This window comes from Lagenorhynchus albirostris, chromosome 5 (assembly GCF_949774975.1).
Source record: "Lagenorhynchus albirostris chromosome 5, mLagAlb1.1, whole genome shotgun sequence".
In the NCBI taxonomy this organism is placed as follows: Eukaryota; Metazoa; Chordata; class Mammalia; order Artiodactyla; family Delphinidae; genus Lagenorhynchus; species Lagenorhynchus albirostris.
Window position 1 is genome coordinate 10,319,436 of NC_083099.1, and position 26,623 is coordinate 10,346,058.

General features: G+C 44.8%; 1 protein-coding gene across 1 annotated transcript in view; it reads right to left on the minus strand.

Annotated features, from left to right (window-relative positions):
- PLCL2 (phospholipase C like 2) overlaps window positions 1–26,623 on the minus strand; it is a 193,632-nt gene that overhangs the window by 60,501 nt on the left and 106,508 nt on the right. Inside the window, exons 2-3 of the mRNA XM_060149551.1 lie at window positions 21,301–23,787; window positions 18,697–18,900 (exon numbers count right to left, since the gene is read on the minus strand). Coding sequence (XP_060005534.1) covers window positions 18,697–18,900; window positions 21,301–23,787 — 2,691 coding nt within the window. The remainder of the gene's footprint in view (window positions 1–18,696; window positions 18,901–21,300; window positions 23,788–26,623) is intronic.

Genomic DNA, 26,623 nt, shown 5'->3' on the forward strand with positions numbered 1-26,623 from the left:
AAACCCTGTAAACTGAGATCCCATTTCACCTGTAAGTATCTAGCTGAATTTTCACATGATGAAAAGCCTCTCCTACCACAGTCAACGTCTCCATCTACCCCTTCTCACTCTAAATCAATATATAACCATATTCACACACTTAGAAAGGGCTGCATTTCACAGATTAAACTTCAAGTTTTAACTAAACAGTAGTTCCTGCAGTGAATTACCATGTCAATATAAAAGCAAAGAGACATTATGCTTATTATACACAGAGTAATACAGGTTTTGCCTGTACTCATCTAAACAGCAATTTGGATTCAGTATAAAATTCATGGAAATAAACAGTATCATGTAGTCAAAACAACCAGTTTATTGCTCTAGGTGCTTTCTTTTCTCCTAGTTGCTTTGGTGCCTAGTGCACTTGGGATGGACCAAACGTTTACATTGTGGGTATTTCTGAGAGGCACTTCCAGCATTAGCCACTAGAAGTCCTTAGTAATACACATTTGTAGGCTGGAGGAGAGCAGAAAGGAGCAAAGACAGAGAAAACACCATAAAGAGGAAATTAAGGAGGGGGAAAAAAGCACTATATAGAGGAATAAAAGAAAAAAGAACAATAAAATCACAGAGCCAGAGCTTAGAGGAATTAAAACAGTGAATGCACAAGGGTGATCTACCTTATTAAAAACCATCCTTCAAATCAGATAAGAAATTTTTATTTTATGCAGACAAGTTAATAAACTATAAAGCCACAACCAAACCTTTACGTGAAAGGAAGTCACTCATATTTCTAGATGAATTGAGACTTAGATTACTAGAAGTCTCCATGTTCCCAAATATATTTAAATAGGTCAGGGCTGGTGAAGCTCAGTAGTGCAGAATAGCACAGGGAAAATAGAAAAGGGCTCTGGAAAAGCTGGGAGTTCCAATAAACCAAGAGATTAGTTACGAACTCAATGTACAGATTTTAAATGTTTATTCTACCATGAACTGTTGGCAAAGTTTTAAATGTTCTGCATAGTTTTAGTTTCAGAAGTACACAGAATGTCAACAAGTCAAAAAGAATTTTGGTTTTGATCTTGTACTGCTTCTGCTGCCGTATGATACGATACTCAGAGAAAACGAAAACTGTTGAAAATTGAGCAACAAAACAGAACCCAAACTACCCTAAAAAGGAATTCCAACGCAACTATAAAACTATCCAGAAAAACGATGTAATAACTCCTACCACTTCACATCACGCTGTGCTTTTTTCTGTGTAGACAGCACGTATATAGTAAGTTCACACGCACTCAAATGATAACAACCCTCTTACTTCTCCATTTTATGACCAACCTCACACAATCAGAAGTTTCCTTAGGGAAGAACTCGGGATGTTACATGTCATTTTGCACAGGATTACTGTGGGAAGCCTTATTCCACATTCTCATGCTAAACAGGCTACTTTATAGCACATGATGAATCATTCTGCACCACGGTGACCTCACGGGTGCACGCATACCCCATCCTCCCCAGGGCCCTCGGTCACGGGCAGCCTCTCGACGCTGTAAAACACTTCTCCGATTTTCTCAACTATAGTAGCGATGTGCTTACGTGACACCCTCGTACCATCTCAGCATGAAATTTAAGTGCACCTTGTGCTCAAATACCCTCTGTGGCCATGACGGCAGGAAAGGATATGAGTACGGGAGGGGCTTAGCAGCTGGGAAAGGAGCTTTCCACTAGGCCAGGAGGTAGCCAGGGTGTCCAGTGGGGATGCAGTCTACAGCCGGCCACTTGCTTCTGCTTCCAGTAAATGTCTGGGAGGAAGGAAAGGAGGGGCAGGGCACCACTGTGACTTCCCCAGTCTTCGAAGTTTTAAAGACTTTGAGTGCAGAGGCTACATCTTTGATGGAGGGGAGTGTCTCCAAAGAACTGAAGAGACTGGTTTAAAACCTGGCCTAAGGGCTTCCCCGGTGGCGCAGTGGTTGGGAGTTCGCCTGCCGATGCAGGGGACACAGGTTCGTGCCCCGGTCCGGGAGGATCCCACGTGCCGCGGAGCGGCTGGGCCCGTGAGCCATGGCCGCTGAGCCTGCGCGTCCAGAGCCTGTGGTCTGCAACTGGAGAGGCCACAACAGTGAGAGGCCCGCGTACCGCCAAATAAATAAATAAATAAATAAATAAAACCTGGCCTAAGTCTTCCCTGCAGGAGAAAAGGGGAACTCGAGCTCGTTAAAGCCAACTACTCAGTGAGCAAGCTACTTCCGGAGACTGTATTAGGAACCTCTGGATGCTACATAACTCTTTCAAGAGACCAAGGACCATTTAGAGTTCTGACATGCTCATTGAAAACTATTATTATGAGGGACTGCCCTGGTGGTCCAGTGGTTAAGACTCTGCCTTTCAATGCAGGGGGCGTGGGTTTGACCCCTGCTCAGGGAACTAAGATCCCACATGCCTCGGGGTGCCGCCAAGAATTTTTTTAAAAAAATAAAAATAAATAAAACTATTATTACGAAATTAATTAAATTTCAAAAGATACAGTTTGAATTAAACATAGTTTCACTTTTATTACCATCTACTTATATCAAGGTTTTTCTCCAAGGGGATCAAGGTGATTTTCAAACTCCTAATTAACAGACAGTAATTCAATCATAGTCTTACTGTAAGGTGTCATTAGTTTCTCTCAGGTCTGCGATAGCTAAGTCTAGATGTTAGTTAACAGAGGAAAGCAAGTGGAGACCTCTCTGGACTGAAGAGCATTATTTTTGAGCCCAGTAAAGAGTCTGCCGTACTCTGGAACAGCAGAGCTAGGAGGGGGGCAAGAACCACTCGACCAGCTACTACCATATTTACGGCCTTTCTGGTGTCAACCACAGAACTCACAGGCTCCTGCATCTTCCCCTTTCTGAGCAGAGAGGCAACTCCCCACGCAAGGTGGTGGGAAACCTAACCTTCTGCTTTTCACTTTGCAACTTTAAACCTGCCTTTATGAAATGGAGTAACCACGTCTCCATACATAGCAAAGTGCTGCGGTGAAGTTCGAGTGATGCTAAGATATGCACACAGAGAAGTCTTAGAGCATCAAGAGCTGCTTGTTTCTCGCCTTTGAACTCATACTGACCTGATAATGAGTACCGTGTATTGAGAATTTCCTATGCCCTGGGCTACTTACACGTGATCTCACCCCCTGGGAGGCGGTGAGACCCTGCCGGTTCTACGGATGAAGAGGCGACGTGCCCGGTCGCAGAGTGCGCACCAGAGGGGACTTCTCACGCTCAGGGCTCATAGTCTCTGCTGGCACCACCATCCCCCAAGCCCCCACCCACCTACTTCCAGGGTGCAGGCAGGGTCCCCTTCCTGCCCCAGGTGCTAGTCCCAGCGTCTCTGTGCAAGAACGATATTGTACACACGTGTGCACACCCACGCCCACCTGCCCGGGGCTGTGTGAACGTACAACTGCACTCACGGAGATGTGTCCCTGGCAGAACACACCAGGGCACACGTCCTGTGCCCTGGGAGTCAGCTCACGGCGCAGGTGAGAGAAGGACCAGCACAAAGCCTAGCCCAGGTGGACCCACAGCCCGCGGATACTGCGTGCGGGGTCCGGGTTTCCTCCCCCGGGAGCACAGCAGTGTGGTACCCAGCAGGGCCCGCGAGCGTCGGGATGAGGGGTGTGACAACTGAGGGACGGTGGCGGTCTGGCATTCAGGGACTTCTCGTTTGGCCCACCAGGAGCCCATGCCCACCTGCTACCTCACGTGGCACTCAACTTCTGAGCATGCTTTGGAAAAGCATGAAACGCTCTTCGTATAGGAGCCATGTTCCCATCTCAGCGGCCTTTGCTGAATCAAGCTGCTCTCCTGTCTGGCCTCCTCTCCCCGTCATTCCTCAACCCTGGGGGTGTGTCCTCCTTAGGACCCATGAATCTTTAAGAGTAGGGCATTGCAGACAGGGTAAAGAACCCTCTGGTAAAGGGCAGGGAAGACTGAGGATCTGAATAAGAGGTAAATGGTCTGGGGACCTGAGACGCTCGTAGCTTCCTTCCTCCCAGCTGTCCCAGGCCTGGCCTCCCGCCTCAGGCCCTGCCCTTCCCACAGGCATCTGGAGCTGTCCAGGAACCTCCTCTTCCTGGACGGGCGCAGGTGCCGCTCACCGCCTTAGGACGGACACGGTGAGACCCTCTGGTACTGAGACTGGAAAGACAGCCACTCCACCCTCCAGCCGTCACCAGCCCCAAACCTAACGCTCCCAAGAAAGGCCTTCTGTGCACGCATAAATGAGCCAAGTTCAGGGAAATGTAGGTACTCTGGGACCTAGACGTAGGGCGGGAAGGACGCCTGATATGTGTCCTCTAGATCAAGGGCATTTTCTTTCACTCATCCATTCATTCACTCATTCGTTCATAAATATATTTTGAGTGCCTGCCCTGTGGCAGGCTCTGTCGTGAGAACGCAGTGCTGAGCGGGACACACAGGGTCGCAGCCACCCGGGGGCTCAGATCTGGGGGAGAGAGAGAGAGAGGTACCTTAAGAAAAGGAATCAAACCAACGCATGTATAATTACAGGTTGTAATGAGTGTAAGAAAGCAGCAAAGACCCTCCAGCCCCACTCCCAGCCACCGTGGGAGAGAGTCTGGGTTGGGGCTTCACCTCCACGTGGAGGTGGAGAGAGCTTTAAATAGAATGTGGTTAGTACTGCCTGGATTTTATAATTCTAGAGAAAGCCCTCCTTCCCGCCTTAGGGGAAGGTGAGAGGAAACAAGGGGTTTTCAGAAGAGATGCAGAGCCTGCCCACCGGCTCCACCCAATTCCCCTTTCTCTGCCCTCCCCTCCCCTTCCCCTAACAAGAAATGCTTGACCTGAGCACGACTTAAACTCAATCCTTAGACGGCTCGTTTGTCGTGCCTCATTACCAAGCAGCGCAATCATGATTATACATCTCGCTAAATACGTGTGAACTAAAGTTAGTTACAAATTTTACTGGATTATAACACAAGATTCTGGTGGACTGTCACCATTTTTTTGCTGCAATAGCACGCTGTCCTCATGGGCACTGTAAGCAAACTGGAATTTTCACAGGCTTTCCTTTCCTAGTTCCCGCCTCTGGTGTTTATAGTTCTGACCATCCAACACTAACGAGTAGTTTTACTTCTTCGGGGGTCCACTGCCTCTTCCAGGACAGAACTCAGGGGCCCTCCTCCTACTGGGTAACAGAGTAAAATGATGTTCTATGGATCTACATTCAAATCGCACTAAGTACATTATTTAAAAAAGAAGAAGAAAGAAAACCTTTAAAGTCGTGATTTAAGCTGGCCAAAGTGAATCTGGAAACCAGGGCATCAAAACACCCTAAGGACTTTTTCCGTGATCCTCTTTTTGAGGGGTTGGCAAACTTTTCCTGTGAAGGAGCAGACAGTGAATATTTTAGGCGACTGCTCTCACAATGTGAAAGCAGACACAGAATGCGTCATGAACGCGCTCTAACAAAATTTCCTTATGGACACAGAGGCTTGAATTTCATATGATTTTCACATGTCCTGAATTTTTTTTTCCGACCGTTTAATATGTAAATACCATTTTAAGCCTGCAGCCCGTACACAAATGGGTGGTGCCGGCCAGGCCCACAGGCCAGCGTTGCCCGACCCTGCTCTAAAACGCCACACCACGCATCGCCTGGTGATACTGGACTAAAAGTATTCCAGAGGATATAGTTTGACATGCTACATGCACATTTTAGAACAGAACATGAAAAATCAAGTGCGGTTGGTATTTTAAAAGCATAAACGTATGTTATATGTAAACGAAGGAGAAATTTGGCCACAGAGAATTGTAACATTGGTCAAAGACTTTCACGGGCTTATAACACAGCTAGACGTTAGTTGTAGGAAGTCAGCTAAAAATGAGTAACTACCATCTTGGTTACATTTAGCTAAATACTCAAAACAGCTATCTCTATTCACAAAGACAGATTTTTTTTTTGGGGGGGGGCTTCTGGCTTTTGGCACCAGATAAGTGATTATTCAAAGCTAAAATTATTTTGTGCCATATAATGACATAAATGATGGTGTCACTCCATTTAATCTCTCTCTGGTATAGGAGTATAATAATTATAAAGAAAACTAGAATAATCACCACTGGTTTCAAAGAAAATACTTCAAGATTTCCATAAGTCGATAAAGGACTTCCTGTATAAAATCTGCACATCAAGATCTATAAGAGTTAGCCCTAAAGATGTGACTAATACTAAACGTAGTAGGGAAAGAAATGTTTTAAACTACTTAACATGTGATTTTTAAGTTAATTGATAATTAAGCTTGTAGAGTTAAACTTAACTCTTGACACATCATACTGTCCACCCACTGAGTTGACTGGGAGAGTAATTTTCTTATGGTTCAGAATTTTAAATGCCTGAAGTTAGAAAAGACTTAAAAACCATTATTAAGTGCTATTTTTATCCCCGATAGATTCATGTGGTAGTAAAATCAGATTTCTGCTGTCAAGGGTGGTTATTTTAGTGGGGTGAGTGGCATTAATTATTTCCTAGCAATCTGGGGGAATATAAGTGAACAGAATGAAAACCAGGAACCGTTAAAATAGAATAATAAGTGACAGTTCCTGCGGGCCCCACTAGCACAGCGGTAAATGTGTATGGTGGAGAGTTACCACCAGACAAGTGCAGCTTACAGGGGTTTGGTGAGGCTGGGGGTGAGCCCTCCCCACTACACAAAAATAGAAATAATGAATCCGTAGGCGGTGCTGAATTTTATTTCTCTTATAAACCTGAGGTCAAATGTAACATATCAACAAAACATATGCTTAAAGCTTAGAAAGGGCCAAATATTACTGTCAGGAATACATCAAGTTGCAGAGAAAAATCACTACTGCCTCATTATTCAAAAGACTGTGGAAAAACACCTTTAAAAAATTTCTTCCAGGTCATGACTAGGGACATAAAAGACAGGAAAAATAGGTCAGAAATGAGTACATCCTACTGCCAAGAAGTGATGCCAGAAGGTGGCCCAAGTAAGTGTCAACAATTACATGTAGTACTCAAAAAAATTCTGAAATATATGATCTTTCATATAAACTGGTTATTCTGATAGCTTCATTTTCATGGAGCAGATTCCATCTAAAGTATCCCATTTCTTAGAGAGTTGTCTTCTAAAATGTGATTGCACATCCAGAGACTACGTGTCCATGAAAACAGAGGAGACTCATCACTGCATTTACAAACCAATCTATGTACCACCACTAACAATTTTCTAGAGGTATCTGAGTAATTTCAATCTTTCCAACTCAACTCCGAATGGGATTTGCAACACTGCCGATTTTCTCAGTGGAAAAGCATTTGTTTCTCTAAACTATATAAGAGTGGGTGTCAATAAATCAAGTTAAGCTCCAGTGAATGGATCTTGCATTTGCCAAGTCAGGGAATGACATCAGAATATCGAGATGCTAAACAATAAAATTCTGTTATCACTGCAACTTACATCCTTTCTAAACTTCAATCTGAATACAGACAATGATGGGACACAACCAAGTATTAAACAATTCATCTTTTTGATGAATCTTTGACAGAAGAAAAATACTTCTAATAAAAAGGTTCACGTGTGTGATTCTTACTGGTTAGTTGTAGCCAGCACTGCTAAAATAATCACACAGGCAAAACATCCCCATTTAACTGGCTGGAGAATGTTCTGAATCCCACGTGGAGCTGACAGCACGGGCAGCCGCAGGCTCAGGTGGCAAAGGCAGCCACCTTCCTGAGCGGGATGAAGAATCACCATGGGCTTCACACCCCCAACTCCCCATCTGGTCAGAAACCGCCACCCTAGGAAAACTAAGATAAACAGTGAAGGTGCATTTCCTGGGTCCTCCAGTGGGGTGTGGCCCAGAGAGTGCTGGGTGTTTCAGAGTAGAGTCCACATGTAGGGGGCTCCAAGGGTTCTGTCCCAGGACAGCTTACGACGAGGGACAGGAACACAATGATCTCTCAAAGCAGCCAGCACAGGCTGGTACAGCTCCCTCTGTCCCAACGGCACAGGTCAGAGGGTCAATGAGAGACGCAGCTCCCCTCTGAGTCCAAGGTCAGAGCAAGCCGGAGGGCTCCCAGACACCAGGGGGGAAGCAGGCTGAACGCATCAGTGAGCCGTGAAACGCAGGTTCTAGATTGGCCAGTTTTCACTTTTGTGGATCTGAAAGGATTTGGAACTCACAAGCCGGTAAAGACATATAAATTATCACACACCAAAAGCCAACTCAGTCCTTTGTTTCTTTTTTTTGGGGGGGGGGTACGCGGGCCTCTCACTGTTGCGGCCTCTCCCGTTGCGGAGCACAGGCTCCGGACGCGCGGGCTCAGCGGCCATGGCTCACGGGTCCAGCCGCTCCGCGGCACGTGGGATCCTCCCGGACCGGGGCACGAACCCATGTCCCCTGCATCGGCAGGCAGACTCCCAACCACTGCGCCACCAGGGAAGCCCAGTCCTTTGTTTCTTGATCATCACTTTCCTGTTTGAAAAGGATTTCCGCCACAGAGGACAATCACATCCACAAAACTGGCTGTAGACACAGTACCACGCCGTGCACACCACAACAGTGATCACAAACTTCAAGATGTCAAACAGATTCCAGATGCTGTAAAAAGTGTTCTCTTCAAGAAAGGGCTATATATTGTTAGTAGTGTTTGATGCATGTTTCAATAGCAAATCAGAAATTCTGATCCTGGAAAACTTCAATTGCTACAAGACTGTATGCGTGAGATACATCTCCCTACAGTGATTTCCCCCCTTTTTTCCCTCTCTTGGCAATTACTAGGCTTAACATAAATTCTTCATCAATCCCAACATGCCAAAGGGAGGCCACACTTCCAAGATGCTCTAAGAAGAATGTTATTCACTTAACAACACTAGTCAAAGTATTCAGACTCCGTTTCTCTTGATGATCATTACATAATCCCTAGTTCTTACAGCTGGTACATCAGACTTCTGACTGCCTCAGCAGCCGGGTCTCTCTCTAGGTGATATTTCCAGAAGTTTGTCTTTCTGGGAATCCAGGAGATGAAGTGCCGTGGGGAGGGAAAGGCTGCCAACTGCATGGCGACAGCAGTGGGAGGTGTAAGGAGGAGAGTGTGAAGCTGTTTCTTCCCCAGAGATGTTGCCATAGTTTATAAATCATTTTGCCCTGGGGCTTTCCACCTACTCAGAGAGCAAGTTTCAGAGCCTGGGTGAAAAGCAGCTATCTTGTAAAAACAAAGACACTTCTCCGTTTTAAAGGTCAGATGAGATTTTTATTTGGGTTCCCACCAAAACGACCGGCTTGAAAGTCAGGATCTGTCAAGGAGAAACTCTTTTCTAAATTATTTTAACATATCAAGGAACAACACATGTAGGTCCCAAGAGCATCACCCCTAGGGGAGAAGAGATGCCCCTCCACCGACCACGGCTGGGCCAAGCGTTTGCAGCCCTAGGACAGGAGGAGGAAAGGGGCAGTGGAGGGGACATTGGGAGCCCGCCTCTTGGAGCCTTGAGGACGAAGGACGGAGCCGGGAAATCCCTGCGCTGCACACACCAGCCCCAAGGTGCACCGGGGTGGGCGGTGGTGAGCTTTAGGACGTTCTTTAGCAAGGGCACAGAAAGGAGACTTTTTGCAGCTGCACCCTCTCCAGGCAGCTAGTGGCCACTCTTAGAGGAGCTGAGGGAAGAGAGAAAGTCTGAGAGACGGAGCATTTTACCTAAAGAGTCAAGCAACCACAACCCAAAATGGATAATGTGAATTAAGGCAATGGATCAGGGTTACGAAATGGAACTAAAATTGAGGGACACCCACCTGCCCCTAAGAGAGCTGGGAAAGCTGCATTTCCTTCCCCATCTGGGCCGAGTGTGTGGTCTGAACTCAGTCTCTGTCCCACAGGCATGAGGTGACAACAGGCTGAAGAACCTGGAAGTCGGCCAGCACTGCTGTCTCCACTCGGCCCAATTCTGTTTATTCGAAGCCTAGTGGGGACAGGAAGTTGACCAAGCAAACCAGGATAAGGAAGGCAAACGCTTCTTCCCAGCCTTGACCAGCCGCTGATGCTCGCGGCGACTGACCAAGAAAACCACGTCTGTTATTGACAGAGGACGCTCAGAATTTGAGAGATGTACACGGACTTTTAAAAGATGTCCTGGGGACTTCCCTAGTGGTCCAGTGGCTAAGACTCCATGCTCCCAATGCAGGGGGCTCGGGTTCGATCCCTAGCCAGGGAACTAGATCCCGCATGCATGCCACAACTAAGAGTCCACATGCCACAAGGAAGATCCCGCACGCTGCAAATAAAGATCCGGCGCGGCCAAATAAATGTTGAAAAAAACGTCCTGGTGGGTCTTTGACAGAAAGAAGAACTCAGAAAGCAACTTAAGGAGGTAACTTTAGCCACTGAAGAAACAAAATAAATTATCTCTAGTCAAGAAGAGAATATATCAAAAATAAACACTGAAGGAATAATACAAGAGCAAAATCCCACATTCAAGTGGGATCTGATGGGAACGTGGGAAGCAATTCCTCTCCTCTTGCACAGGAAGAAAACAAGACTACAGCACTTCAACGATCTTAAGTTTTATCAAAAATGTAGTAGTGTTCTTCTGCATAATGCATCTGCTTACAAGGAAGTTCCCTAACTTTTCTGGAGCTCTAGGTTCCAGATATATTACAGACATATTTCCTACCAGATTCAGTGAAATAAAGCGTTCGAGAAATAAGCAATCTTGTTCTGCCCCCTTCAGAAGCAACGGAAAGCCTCTAACAGAGAAGTCAAACTGTGGGAGACCCCACCAAACACATGGCCCCGAGCCACAGCCCCATAACCGCTCCCCAGGTGGCTTGGTTCAAGGGCTGAAGTGACGCCAACAGCAGGCTCCCGTTTCTCGTTTACCAGTACGGTGGGACAGCGCCGCAGTCACTCAGGAATTGTAAACTGCAGAATAGTATCTGCAGTTGGTGCGTCAGATGGTACAGTGGCTCGCTTCGTACTTTATCACTTCTCGTCTGAAGACGCCATCTGACAACGTGTGGGACTCTGTTAAGGTTTGCATCTCTGTCCTCCCAGAGAGTCTGGGGCTGGGTATCAAATTTAACTGGTAAAAAGCAGCCGCTGATGAAGGCTCTTTCAAGGGGATGGCCAGCCCCTAAAATGCTACTGTTTCGCAACTGTTCTTGCTTAGTATCTGCAGGTGTGTGTTTCGCAACTGTTCTTGCTTAGTATCTGAAGGGGTGTGTGTGTGTGTGTGTGTGTGTGTGTGTGTAAGAATACTTCTACATATGTGTCCCTCGATGGTTTCTGTGGAGACATGTAAAACATGAAAAGCGGATGCAAGATACAGTCGTGCAATCACCACCATATCACACCGTGAAGCACCATCTCCCCTAAGTTTCTCAATCTCCCTGCTTCTGGTGGCTGAGTGGCAGCCCCTACAGCTGATCTGATGATACGAGTGATACCATCATCACATTCCATCCTGTAAACATTGCTTTTCCCTTCCCGTGGGGTTGGCAGTCGCTCTGAAGTAGGTCAGCTGTATGGTTTTGATGATGCCAGAGAAACCGTTTTGGAAACGTCACCGGTTGGACCTCCCCTGTCACTGAATTAAACTAGAGGCTTTGGGTTTCTGCTCTTCCCCCTGTAGCAGGGTACATTCACCTTTCCCTAATCTGTCTTTTTTTCCCCCTCTTTGTAGCTCAGTCTTATCCCAAGGCATAATACTCTATTTTTCTACAGTTATAAAAATTGGGAGAGTTGACACCTCCAATTAAAAGATGCTTTTAATGTCAAGTTCTGAGGCAGGAGAGTGATAAAAGCAGCCACAGAGGAGATGGCAATCAATAATAACCTTATTACAGATGATCTCTGCTTGGTCCAGATGGGCAGACTCCATCAATTATGAAGTGTGATTTCTCTCTTCCCTGCATTAAGCAGTGGCCAGAGAAAATACAGGAACCCATACCAACAACATAGGGCAGAGCACTCCTGATGCTGCATGCCGACTGCCAACATATCTGTGTAAGAAAAAAACCCTTCGTTTCACATATTTTATTTAAAGGACCTTGCTTTATTTAAGAAATATTTAAAGCCATGAGGTAGAAGGGACGATCCAGTAACTTACATAAAAATATTCACAGCAAGCAAATAACATGCTCCTAGACAAAGCATCTTGTTCCTTTTTTTTTAAACACTAAAAACTACTGTTCTCTACTGGATAAACGGATTCCTCAGAGAGTGCTTTCTTAATTAAGTGTGAAGGCAATTAAAATCAAGATTTTTGTGAAGCTGTAAAAGATGGAAACAAATTAATTTCAGATAGAAAGCAGAGACAGAGGAACGGCAATGACAGGAATGAATGCATGGGTAATCTCCGAGCAGCCACGGCTGCGCGAGAGTCCGCCCCTGGGTATGTGAACAGCCGTGCTCTCTGTGACAGAGCTGGGCATCCTTTTCTTTCCTTTTTCCTCTTCTCTCCTTTTCATTCCCTGTGACTTCATTGTCAATTTACTTACAATGACTGAAGCATATTCCATAGTGCAGAAAAATTGTAAGCAAAACCAAGGAAAAAGACTTTTTTTCTTTAAAACATATTTATGTGATAAGGACGCTTAACATGAGATCTACCCCTCTGAACAAATGCTTACCTGTACAATGCATTACTGTTGACTAGAGGTACAAGGTGCTACTGTACACGGGTCTCTAGAACTCCTCCTTACTTACCTGAAACTTCATGCCTGTTGATTAATAACGTCCTATCTCCAGCGCCTGGTAACTCCCAGTCTAGTCTTTGATTTTATGAATCTATCTTAGATACCTCATTTAAGTGGAATCCCGCAGGGCTTGTCTTTCTGCGTCTGGCTTCTTTCACCGAGAATACTGCCCTCAAAGTCCAATGAAAAAATTTTAAAGAGAACTTTCTTTTTATGTAACACTCCACAAAATATTTAAACTCCCAGTGTTTTCTCTCAGTCGAGGAAGAATGTCGACATCTTGGTCTCTATTTGTTAGCACAGATCTCATAACATTTAAAAAAATTTAAGCGTAAAGCAGACGGTAAATCTGAAACTAATAAGCAAAGATAGCTGGAGAGCTGAATCGTTACTTTCATCAACATTAAAAAGGGTGGTAAAAACCACTTTCGTATAAAAAGATGATGATGATGACGGGAGAGGGGAAGCCTGAAGTGGTCCTGAAGCCTCCTGGCAGATCATCCCAGGAGCACTGTGTGTTACGGAGAGGGGACCCGCTCATTCACCAGAATCTCTTACTCAGGTTACGTAATCCTTATCTTCTCCAAACCAGCCTTTAAACACATGAGAGAACGAGCTCAACTGTGATATCTGATTCTCAACAGTGGATGCATTCAAGTTCACTGACACACACTTTCAAGTAAAACACTTAAATTTTCTGTTTTCTGAAGTAATAATACAAAAGATATATTCAGGTACTGATAATCAGATTCCGTTGAGTGGAACTCAATCTGTTGAATACAGTCTTCCTTATTTTAAGCTCATCGGATCTGCCTTTTAACATACGCCAAAGTATGCAAGACGAATTCTTCTCCACCTTCATGGGGGAGCGAGAATCAGAAATAAGGTACCTGGGACTTCAAGGACCCCACATGAACAACGTCAGATCATGATTACTGGCGCTATCTGGGCTTTATGGGCAGATTCGTCAGTCATCCACACACCGCACATGGCTCATCTTCCTGAGCTGGACTGCAGGGCAAAAACTGGACAAAGAGACGAGTCAGGTTCTAAACCTGCCATTAGAACCATTAATGGTTCTGCCATTAATTTGATGCACCACTCAGTTTCCATTTTCTCATCTGCAAAATAAAGACGCTCAGCAGGCGGCCTCTGAGTTCTTTTTCACCCCTACCCTCCCACAGTCCATGATCTTAATTCTGAGCATGGCTCTTTGCTGCTCAAAAATGTGCAAGAACTCCCACGGTCCATGCTTGAATTTCCTAGAACACATGCTTCCCATTTCTGAGAGTGTTTCACCCTGTGAACTCAGCCTGCAACAGTCTCCTTTTCTTCACCTGCTGAAATCAGTTGTTCTTAAGGGTCAGAGGCCAGTGTTTCCTTGAAGTCTTCCTAATTCCTAAACTTGAAACTGACCGTTCTCTCCCATGAACATCCAAATAATCTGTTTACATATATATATTTATATATATATATATTTTTTTTTTTTTAATTTTTTTGCAGTACGCGGGCCTCTCACTGTTGCGGCCTCTCCCGTTGCGGAGCACAGGCTCCGGACGCGCAGGCTCAGCGGCCATGGCTCACGGGCCCAGCCGCTCCGCGGCATGTGGGATCTTCCCGGACCGGGGCACGAACCCGTGTCCCCTGCATCGGCAGGCGGACTCTCAACCACTGCGCCACCAGGGAAGCCCTGTTTACATATTTTAACACATCTATCTATCATCTATCCTCTCACTATCTCTGGATACGTTTCATCTCTTCCACTAAACTGTGAACGCCTCCAGGGAAGAAAAGCCTCCCTTGTGTGACCACACAGTCACTCCCACTCTCCAGACCAGTCCCTCCCTAGTTCTCCCCCATCTGCCTGATCTAAGAGGGTGTCTGTGTTTCTCTTCCTCTGCTCCCGGGTGGCTTTGACACCCGCCTTCCTGAGCAACGTCCCAGCCTCAAACCTCACCACTTCCGGGATCCAAGGAGGGACGGCAAATAGGGCAAAAAAACACAATTTGGGCCACTCTGAAGACCTGTTCGTTGGTGGGATCACAAGAGCCATTAGGACAATCTAGGGGCCGTGGGCAGGGTGACCACACAACTAATTATCTAAACAGGGACACTTTTAAGGGTTAAAGGGAGAACTATTAATAATTACGCTGGGACAACAGGTGTACAAGCAGGGTCTGTCCCAGGCAAATGGGGCTGCAGGCCACCCTGAGTGTGGGCCCTCTTTCCTAGCCTCCACACCGCCTTACACAGTGTCCACATTTCCACAATCAGCTCCTTCCCTGCACTCTCCTTTTTCACAAAGACACTGGCATATTTCAGCTACAACTCGTTTATTAATAAGAGTTTAGACAGAAAAATAGTCACAATCTTGACAGCATAAATACATATCTGTACACTCTTAGGAGATACCGCAATCCTGTCCTCACTGGAGGGCAACTTCAGCAGTGCAGACTCGCAGTAACACAGGACTTTGTGGGGAGGGGTGGATTTCTCAAACTACGCTTACTTCTCATTTGGAGTCTGCAAACTATAAATGGGAAGTCAGTGAAATGAAATAAGATCTTATTTCTAAGGCTAATTTTGGGTTAAGCTCAACATAACAAACGTTACAAAAATAAAGGCTATCCAGGACCTTATGACACTTCCCATCAGTATTTCATCTATTCTTTAGCTAGCTTTAATAAATTAATTGTCAGAAGGTGAGAAATAATTAAGTCACTAATAAATGGACTATAAAATATTACAAGAGCTATAATATTGCTGTAGCAATATGACAACCTTTAAAATGCAAATTATAAACATTTGAATTTAATTTTAAGTACTTTATAGCTTAGTTTAGCAGGTGGAATGAAAAAGAGAGCAAATCAATAAAGCTAGGGGTATGACGCAGCCCAGCTATGTCAATCAGACATTATGTAAGACTAATTTCACAACTTTAAAAACTTAAGCAAGCCAACTGTCTTATCATTTCTACAACAACACAATTATAAAGTTATATGTAGATAAGAGTTACATAGTAAATGTTATCATCTGCCAGCCCAGGGAGAGGAAGGGGCGGGGGAAGTGATATGGTGGGCACTGTGTCCACCCAGCTATGGTCCCACTCCCGCTGTGGGCTCAGCCTGGACTAGCGCCTGGGTACCGACCCTTCCAGTTACACCTCCCTGGGGCACCACATCCCACTCTCAGGAAGGTCCTGTTAAAAAGGTTACCATGAAGAAATGTCACTGCGTGACCAGTAACACACCTGAGCCGGTAAGTCATCTTAGATGTTGGTCAATGACGTGGGTCTGCAAAATGTCTAACGATTTTATTTGTGGCTTAAGGTTAAAAAGCATTTACAAATATCAGCCACTTCTTTGGGCTTCTTCTCGTGAAACCAACGAGGTAGCCTGAGGCACAGCATGCAAGAGCTCTTCAGACTTTTCCATTTAACCTCTTTTTCCTGTCTTTCCATCTTTTCCCCCCAAAGGAATCTCAGCATAATCTTCTTTGTTTTGTTCCCCAGCTGCCATCCTAGCAGACTGGATGGCTCCCTGAGGACAGGGACCCCTTATGCTCATGCCTGTGGCCCCTCCAGCACCCAGCACAGTGCTCCCCCAGCCCATGTTTACAGACGCATTTGCCCCTGGCCGTCCTTCTTTCTGAAGGGTGACCGTCACTCCCTGCAGTTTGCCTGCAGTGTCCAGTGTTCCGTCTTATTTATCTTACATCACTGTGAACTCTAAGCTGGAAAGAGCAGGGAATAATAAGCACCTGCTACAACGTGTGGTTATTGCATTGGAACTTAGGAAAAAGATCAAATACCACTTTTTCTTAAGGTAATGAATTGATAAGCTGTTTAAAATACTGCACTCTTGTTATTGGTGGGAATGTAAATTTGTATAGCTACTAGGGAAAACAGCATGGAAGATCCTCAAAGAGTTAAAAACAGGACTACCATATGATGCAGCAATTCCACTTTTCAGAATATATCCTTAGGTCAAAAAAACACTAACTCAAAAAGATACATGCACCCCCATTTTCATAGCAGCATTATTTACAATAGCCAAGATATGGAAACAGCCTAAATGTCTATGGATAGATAAAGAAGTTGTGAGATATACATATATATATATATTAAAATATGAGGAGATCCTACCATTTGCTACAACACAGATGAACCCTGAAGGTATTATGCTAAGTGTAATGAGTCAGAGAAAGACAAATACTGTATGACCCACTTACATGTGGAAACTAAAACAAAACAAAACAAAAACAAAAAACCAAACTCATAGAAAAAGAGATCAGATTTGTGGTTACCAGAGGTGAAGGGTGCAGACAGTGAGAACTGAAGGAAGGTGGTCAAAAGGTAGACATTTCCAGTTATAAGATAAATAAGTCCTAGGAATGTAATATATACCATGACGACTGATACACAGAAAACTTAAGAAAATAAATCCTAAGACCTCTTATCACAAGAAATTTTTTTTTCCTTTCCTCTCTTCTTCCTTCTTTTTATATGAGAAGATGGATGTCAGCTGAACCCACTGTGGTAATCATTTCACAATATGCATAAGTCAAACCATCATGCTGTACGCCTTAAACTTATACGTGAGCGTCAATTATTTCTCAGTAAAACTGGGGGAAAGAAAGAGCAAAAGAAAAAAAAAATGCTGCATGTTTCTGACTTGGACTTCCAGGTCTTATGCACCCAAAGATTTGGGTGAACAAGGCTAAGACGTGAAGAAGATTAAGAACAAAAATCCTTCCAAACTTTTGTTTTTGGAAATAGTACCCCTGGGTCAAGACAATTTGTCAAATAGGGCATACTATGTCCATCACCCTTTGGAAAGCCACTGCCAGCAAACAAAAGGCCCCACACAGTCCTGCAGTGAAGACATCTGATTAATTTTGCTCAAACCAGTATTTCCCTAAATTATTTCAACACGGAACGCTTTCTCCCATGTGACACTTACTAATATCCTAAGAAACCAAGGTTCCTCAGCAGACACTGTGGGAAATGCTGACCTAAAGCATTTTTTTCTTTCCTGGAAATTGTATAAATCCCTCTGAATTGCAGCTTTCAGGTCAACTTACAGAATAGTAAAAGACATATATTTCTGTAAGGTTTACAATGCCACTCCTGATTTGTCTTAGACCACAGCAGGCTACCTGAGAAGCAGCCTTGAGTTTTGTGGTCTGAGCTCCTGCTTCTCGTGTGGAGGAGGTGGTGGGTGAGGCCTCTTACCTCTGAGCACCCGGCCGGTACAGGCTGACAGCCTCGCCCATCTGGGAGGGGAGTGTCCAGCACCACCCTTAACCCCGACCGCAGGGGAGGACCTGCGGTGCTCACTGGCGTTTTGACAACTTCAGCTACACTGCGAGCTTGAAACGGTGTTGTTCACTAACTCATCCCTCAGGGTTACGATAAATCAAAAAGTACAGCGAGAGCAGGAAGCAATTAGGAAAACGCAAGATAGACCTTAAGGGCAAAAATGCAATATTCTAGGTGTCCTGAGGATTCCTCATTAACGCTAAGCTGATTACCAATCACAGGCGTCACAGAGCAGCTGCTGTAAGGAAGGAAAACTTTGCACAATATAGAGTCATGTAGTGGAAGCACCTGCCTCTGATGGTATTTAAAGTGTATTTTTGGAAAAAAAACTCAATTTCTCACCTTTACCAGTTTGAAAACAAAATAAAAATGAGTGACTCAATGGCTGATTGCAGGGAAAGGTTAAAAAAATTCCCTCCTATATATATGTGGAAAATAGGGTATGCTTTAGAAGTCAATTCAGATACATTCTTGAAAAGCTGTCTGAATCCTGCTTTCTAAAATAGCAACAACAAAACACTAAAGTCTTTCAAATACAGCAAGGTCAGGGGAATAACTTTTCCAGCACAGGTAAAGGAAGCCTGAACTAGGAAAGCACACCTCGGCAAGAGCTCCTAAGCATGTCGGGGTACTGTCCTAAGACACCTCTCTCCCCTGGGCTCCATAAAAGTGCAAAGAGCCACTCACCATGTCGTAAGTTGTTACGATCTTTTTCAGAACCTCGGGCACGATTCCCTGCAACTCCATGGTGGGATACTGCTCGCTGAGATTCAGGACCACCAGGGGCGTGTTATCAGGTCCCAGGAAGCGGGGAGACACCGCCAGCATGCACTGCATGAGGTTGGCTACGGAGGAGAGGCCACACAGCTCCTTGAAGGACACCACTGCATTCTGCTCAATGGAAAGAAGAAGGCGCTTTGTAATTCACCAGGGTTTTAATTTCTCGGGGATGTTATACTCAATATACTTGGTTATCCTTGGACTGCCTGGTACAACGGTTACTAGCAGTGTTATGACAGACATGGTTAATGATTATCTTATCCTGGGAAAAATGGTTACTTTCCAAAGTAAACATAGTTATAGATATTTGTAATACCAATTTATCAAAAGTATGGAAAAGGCAAATAAGTTAAATTCTTTCAAAGGGCAAAGCTACTTTTCAGATCAAACTTCACAGCAGTGCTAATGCTGATATGTAATTATGAACAAACCAAAAAGAAGGCTTCTGCATTCAAAAAGGTGAAGATTCAGAAAGAAAAAAAAAATCAGGCTTAAAATAAGTATCAAATATGCCAGCCATCCAAAAAAAAAAAAAAAAGAGGAATATTTGCAAGATAGAAACTTGAGTCTCTCTCACCTGTGCATACCAGCTGGTTCCAAAGCTAAAGGAACTTGGAGGATGCTGCAGTTTCCGTGGAGATGTGCCCGGTGGGAGACCTTCCTGCCCGGTACCACAGCCTTCCCTTCCCCTAGCCCCGTCTCCATGCTGCTTCTCCTGTTCTCAATGCTCTTTTTTTCTAATCACCAGAGGTGCCATTAAAATCCCCATTAAAGGAAACCCTTCCATACTGTAAAAAGCCACGAGTCGGTGTTCTCTGAGCACTGTGTGCAAGGCATAGGTAATATACATGACCCCATCGGATCCTCTCAACCAGCCACGCTGGGCCCGAGCCTCAGCTGTGGCCTGTCTCTGTTGTTGGTCTGAGGTCACACAGCTAGCAGGTGAAGGGGTCAGGATTTTACCTGAAGTCTGCCGAGGATGAGGCCTCTGCTCTTAATCACTGTGCTGCCAGAACAGGTACATTCCAACCGACAAATGAGTCACCCCAGGCACACCTGGGTCCTGACCTGGGCTGAGCATGGCGGCCATAGGGGAGGGATCTGGGCCCCCCAAGCCCTGTGCCTTCTGTTCTCAAACACCCCCGTCCTTGGAAATGAGCAGCACGTTGGTTTTAAATTTAAACATTTTCTTTTTATTAATATTGCTTTAAATATGGGCATCAAGCTGTGTATCATTTTGTCCAAAATCACTTGGATGTTGACTGCTCATAACAATAAATCCTTACTGAGAGCTCTAAGGGGGGCCCCCAGTCACACCATCACACTCCCCAGTTACTTCTTCTTCACCTGCCGTTGTCCTATTTGTTTATCATCTGCTGCCCAGCCCCAACTAAAGTCTGCCGTTTCCTGCTGCATCCCTGGCCCGACCGCCCGGGGGGTGGCAGGGGCATCACACAGCGCCGACTGCAGTGTGGGTTCAGAACAGACACGCGGCCCTGGAAGGACGGCGCTCGGCTTCCTGCGCATGACAGCTGCCGTAGGGCAGGGACGTGCGGCCTGCTCAGAGCTGAGGTCCACCAACCATGGCACCCTCAGAGATAGGGAGACACCCTCCACATTTACTATGAGACAAGAAATAAAACAAAAGGTCTCCATTGTGGGAAGGTCTTTTAATTTTACTTGCTGCTGGCATTCTGCTCATAATAGTTATAAAGATTATATATATATATACACGTATGTGTGTGTGTGTGTGTGTGTGTGTGTGTGTGTGTGTGTGTATGTATCTTTTTTATCGTTTTTAAACACACTGAGCGGTGACCCATCACACACTGGGATGGGCTGGGGTAGGCGTGTGTGTGAGGTAGCCCTCGCAGCCTCGCTCTGCATCACTGGTAGTCCCAGTATCCTGCTAGACACGTGGACAATCCTTAATTACATACCTAACCCTGACTGATTGACTTTCGCCACTACGCGGTTCAGAGGTAATTATTATCTCAGACATCTAATAAATACAGGTGTCACGTGTCTTTTACTTACACAATTAGACAGCTGCGCTGCAGAGTCAAGAGCAGGCTCAATACATAAACCCACGGGCCGTGTACAGGCTCACCATTCCCGCAGCATGACGGCCCCACAAGAAAGGACCGGAACGTGTCCCTCTAGTTTGATGGGCTTGACGTCAGTGTGTTCCAGCTAAGGAATATTCAGAAATACCAGAGATTCCCATGTGCGCTTTTAGAGAAGACGGGGGACTGTTCCCTATTGATTAACAGGGACCAGGTCGGGTGTGGTGGACTCAGCAGCAAGGCTGTCTCATTCCCATAGAGTGTGTTCAATACCAGCTGCCGTTTTGGAAATTCACATGATAAAAAAAAATGAGATCGGTGGTAAACATTCTTACAAGCGATGGGAATTTACAAAGTATTTAAGATGGGAAATACGACTATTTAAAGAAACCCTCCAAAAGACTCTTACACCGCGCGCAGGCGCACACAAGCCCCCGCGCCGTACCTGCATGTTCTCTCTCAGGTCGGTGGCGTCCCGAATTGGGGACTGGGCATTCTTGAAGACCTCGTCCACAGTTTTAATCCACAGTGTTCTCAGGGACGCATATTCCCTGGACTTCTTCCCTTTCCTCACAGAGAGGCCCCTCTTGTGAGGCTTCCCGCCTCCTCTCCGGTTCGTGATGGCCACGTGCACGAACAGAGAAGCGTGGGCGAGGACCTCGCCGGTGAGCGACTGCAGCGGCACGTGGCGGTAGCCCGTCTGCAGACACTCGAAGGGAATCGTGTACTGGCCGATGAACTCATCCCCGATGTAGTCATCGTCCAGGACCACAAAGCGCACCATGGCCAGTTCGGGCAGGTTGATCTGGAACTCAAAGCTTTCGTCGAAGATGGGAGCGTCTCCGTTCTGGTGCACTGTTTTTGTCCTCTGTTCTGCACAGTCAGCGGGGATCCCGTGGATCTCAACGTAGACGTAAGGGTCCACCACGTCGCCTTTAGCACCCGATCCTTTGGGTTTGGGGAAGTTCTGCCCGCTGATGATCTTGATGTGAAGGAGCTGGGGTGAGACTCCTGGGACGGAGTCTTTGGTGTTGGCGCTGAAGAAGGAGACCTCCTCCCTCATGATGGCCGGCCGCAGCACGTAGCCGCAGTTCCCGTTCTGCCTAAACCAGCCGATGTTCAGGTCCATCATCAGTCCCGGGGTCTGAAAGTTCATGGCCACGATCTGACAACCACATTTCCAAAAATCTTGAGGGTTCATGTTGCTGGAGTCAATTCTCATGGGGCTGGGAAAAACCCTGGCGAGAAAGCGCTTGTTATAATTGACAAAGTCCCCTGCATTCTCGTTGGCGTATTTGCTGGCAAGCACTTCGTTGAATGAGCAGACTTCCCAGTACTTCTGAACCTGAAAAGACACCTGGAACTCTTTGAACTGCACCGACTTGCAGATGCTCACCAGCTCGGACAGCTCTTTGCAGAGCTGGAAGCGTTTGGCAGGCACGTGGTTGGGCAGCTCTGCGTTCTCCTTGCCCATCCTCTGAGACATCTCTGCCCCTTCATCCTCATCAGTAACATCACCCTCTACTCCAGAGCAGTTGGAAGACAGCTTCTTTGCCTTAATGAGTATCTTCCCTTTCAGGACATCTGGGGATGGCAGGTAAGATTCCTCAGCACTGGGTGAGGTTGTGTAGAGCTTGTCTCCTAAAATTTTCTTCATGTGTTGAACCATGACCTTCTGTTGTTTAATAGAACAGTGATTTTCCAAACACAGGATGAGAGGGTACTCTGAAGCAAAGAATGCATACTTGTTAATAATATCAATGACGCTGCGGAAGACGATCTGCGAGGTCATGGTGTGGCCTGTGTAAATCACAGGTTCATTATCCGGCCCGTCCCATACATCCAATTCAACACTCCGGCAACCCATTTTAAGAGCTCGGATGTATCCTGTGATATCAGAGGGACCTCGGAACTGATCCTCTATTAAGTACGTATTATGAGATGAGTTTATAAAGTAATGAGACAAGGGTTGCTTCATGTCCTGACAGACCTTCTTATGCTCTGGATCAAATATATAACAGTCAGAGGACACAAGGTAATTAGTGAACCCGTCTATGGACAGCCAGCCCTTTTCCTGACCCTCTTTGGATGGCTCATATTTGTGAATAATTTCAAGGCTTATTTCCTCATTTATATGTGCCACACCCTGCTCTGCCTCCAGAAACATCATAAGGTCCTTGGTATCAAGGAATTCTTTATTGCTTGAGAACTGAACTAAAAGGAAATAAATTTCAGGTCTAGTACAAAGCTCGTGGAAAACCTCAACAAATTCCTCCTTTGTGACTTCAGTACCAGCTTTGTCCTTGGACTTGTGCAATTCTTTGAACTTAAGCTCAATTTTGCTCGTTTTTAAGCCAGGATTGAGATTTCTGATACACTGTACGGCGCTGCACAGTGTTATATGTCCCAGGTTATCTACATCAATTTCACTAAACATTTGTGAGACCCAAGAAGTCCTCATGTTGTCTTGGCTACTCTCTAACATATCGAGCGTATGTTTCCCATAAGAAATTAGGTACCGCAGTCCCGTGACCCAGATGTTCGCAACATCTGCGGAGTTGGCAACCAAATCAAGTGACTCGTAATTCTCTCCGTAGATGACTGAGAATGCACAGTCTTCAGATATCTGGTCAGAAATGCCATTGCTGCGGAATATGTCTGTATTTTTTCCTGTTCTCACTTCCTTGATGGATTTAATATCAATCTTGGCTTTCTCAGAATCCTTCTTGGATGGCTCCCACCTCAGGCTCTGCATGTCAGCGTCCAGTAAAAAATACCTGTGGTAAATTCTAGAGTTGGAGCGAACCTTTTTGAGTTCCGAACCCTCCACCATGGAATTGATACAATCACTTGCACTGCTAATCTTTTTCTCCGTGGGCATACTGCTGAAGGAGACCGTCTTTTTCCGCTCTCTTTTCTGTTTGGTACCATCCTAGGAGAAAAAGATCATAGTGTATTAGGATAACACAAACATAGGTTTCTATGTTCAAGACTAGGAATAAAAATTTAATTTCCTTGGGAAAAAAATCATACCCTTAGGATTTCCAATTGTATGTTCTATAATGAATGATACTCATTCACTTCTAAAGCTTAGAAGTGGCCTTGGCATTTACAGCCTAATACAGACAGGTTAAAAAAAAATCATTATTGAATTATTGCAACCCATGAGGATCAAGAAACACAATTCCAGTAATACATAATAAATGCTTGCATAGAGAATTGGCCACACAATTTGCAGGGCCCGGGGGAAAATGAAAATGCAGGGGAAAATGAACAACCTCGTTCAGAAATTAAGAATTTTAAGAAGGTCACGGAAGAGCGTTAAGCCAGCTACACGGCCTTTCTGAGTAAGGGGCCTGTACAATGCACCGGTAATATACCCACGAAGCAGGCCCTGCTGGGTATACACCTCTTGCACCAGTGTTTCCCAAAAGGTTGTCACTAAACCACTTTCCTCAGAATCCCCTGGGTTACCTGGGTAAAATGCAGATTCCTAGGCTCATGGAATCAGCTTTCCAGGGGGTGGTGCCCAGGAATTTACATTTTAGGCAGCACTCTAGGTGATGGGAATGTACAATAAAGTTTAAAACCACTCTCTAACCACTTGGACTCACTAAGCTGTCTGGGCTATTTCTGGAAACTAAGTATGAACCATTAAATTATGTGTTACGTGAGTAGAAACTGAAATTCCAGTGGCAATTCTTGGCTTTTCAGAGCCTCATATTAGATTAGTCATGGTCCTAAACACTTCAAATAGATATGGTTTTACTTCTGTCGTTGTATTAAGTCTGGGTGGGAGGCCCAGATTTCAGCTGGAGGTGCTTCTAAAATTCTGGGGTTGGATTTATTAAAGCCTGCTCCCACGCACCAGGCGAATGTTTAGAACAAGTCACCTAAGTCCTTCCAATGTTAACAGACTAGTAACACTACCAAGTGAAAAACTTCAGGCAACATCTATTTCTACAGCAGTCTGCATCACCAGTAATGCACTCCTCAACTTTCCTGCATGATGTAGCAGGTGCTCACCTCAAGGAGCTGATGCCACATCTATGTGTGCATTTAAGTTCTTTCCCTGTATAGATTGCCTTTATTATTATTATTATTATTTTAAATTGCTCAAATGGCCTCACAACATCTTTCATAATTTTAACCTAAAACTCGACATTGCCTTTCAGGAGGCATATGAAATTTGTGACAAATTTTCAGTAAGTCATTATATTCATAAATAAGAAATAGAGATGGAGGTTGGGATTATATGACTTTCACGCAATAAAGAAAAGAGCATGCAAAATATTGTACAAAGGCATTCTAACTTTCCCGCTCTGAGAGAATCTTTTTTTTTTTTTTTTCTGGCCGTGTCACGCAGCATGTGGGGTCTTAGTTCCCTGACCAGGGATCGAACCCGCGTCCCCTGCAGTGGAAACATGGAGTCTTAACCACTGGACTGCCAGGGAAGTCCCCAAGAGAATCTATTTTGAATAAAACCTCTACATTTAAAAGAGTGATTATGCTATTCTCTGCCTCTGAAATTTAAAACTACTTTTACTTTTTGACTACCTATACTTCCAAAAGCAATTTGCAGAAGGCAATTAAACTTAAACTTTAAATCATACAGGTATCATTTCCCTCAAAGTTTCAAAATGAACCAAAGAGGCTTTTGTGATCTGAATGCCAACATGAAACATAAAAGCCATAAGGCAGAGTATTTCTTTATAATTGTATCCTCCAAGCAATAAAGTGCAAAAGACATTAAAGCTGTGGTAATGGTATCTATAAGATACTTTGTATTGAATACTACAGCTGTTCCAATCCCTAAAACTTAGATTGTCTATTCAAGCAAGTTGGCATGAAATTAAATTTGTAATCAGCCATGTATAAGGGTATGAAACAAATGCATGAATTTCCTATTTTTCAGAATGAGGGTTGTCTTTACCTTTAAAAATAATATTTACCTTTAATAAAGACAGCATACTAATTAAGTAAGGGAATTTTATAATTTTTATAAATTATATCTCAAAGCTGCCACTAGTAAAAGGAATCACAAAGATAAATGGAGGTGCCTATCCATTTATTCACTGAAATATATATACAGCATTTTCTCAACAGTGTAATCTTTTATTCTGTCATCCTCAACATATTGATTAATACTGGACTACCGCTTCAGCACATGGAGGCCTGAATGAAAAGGTCTGTCTCTCCTTCCCTGCTAGCAGAAAAAACTATTAGAAAACATCAAAAGAGAAGCGTGCTTGCTTAGAGACCAACAGAGCAGGCGGGAGCTGGCCCTCATCACCGGATGGACCAGAATCACTGACTGGAAGCAACAGGTGGATGTGAAGGCAAGCTGGTCCCCCACAGCCCAGAGGAAAGGAAGAGGAAGGCAGATGGAGGGAGAACTGGGTTTCCTCAGCAGGAGACCCAGGCCCCCAACCTGCCTTTGTCCCAGAATCTTTATCCCATCCTACATATTTCCACCTAGCCTTCACTTTTTAGCCCAGCAGTGATCACGTACTCGCATAAGCTAAGCAGCCCGTCGGCAGCAGAGTTGGAATCTATTTTCTGTGTTGCGTCTTAATGTTAGTTAGTTTAAATTTAAAATTAAAAAGTGATCAAACTATATGTGCTACACATACAGGTTTTTTTTAACTAAAGGAAAACTAATGTGTATAACTTACATGCACTAATCACCTAAAACCAGAAGAAAAAAACGTAAGCTTCTGCTGAGAAGGAGATGCCTCCAAATACTTTTAAAAATTGTACAGATGATG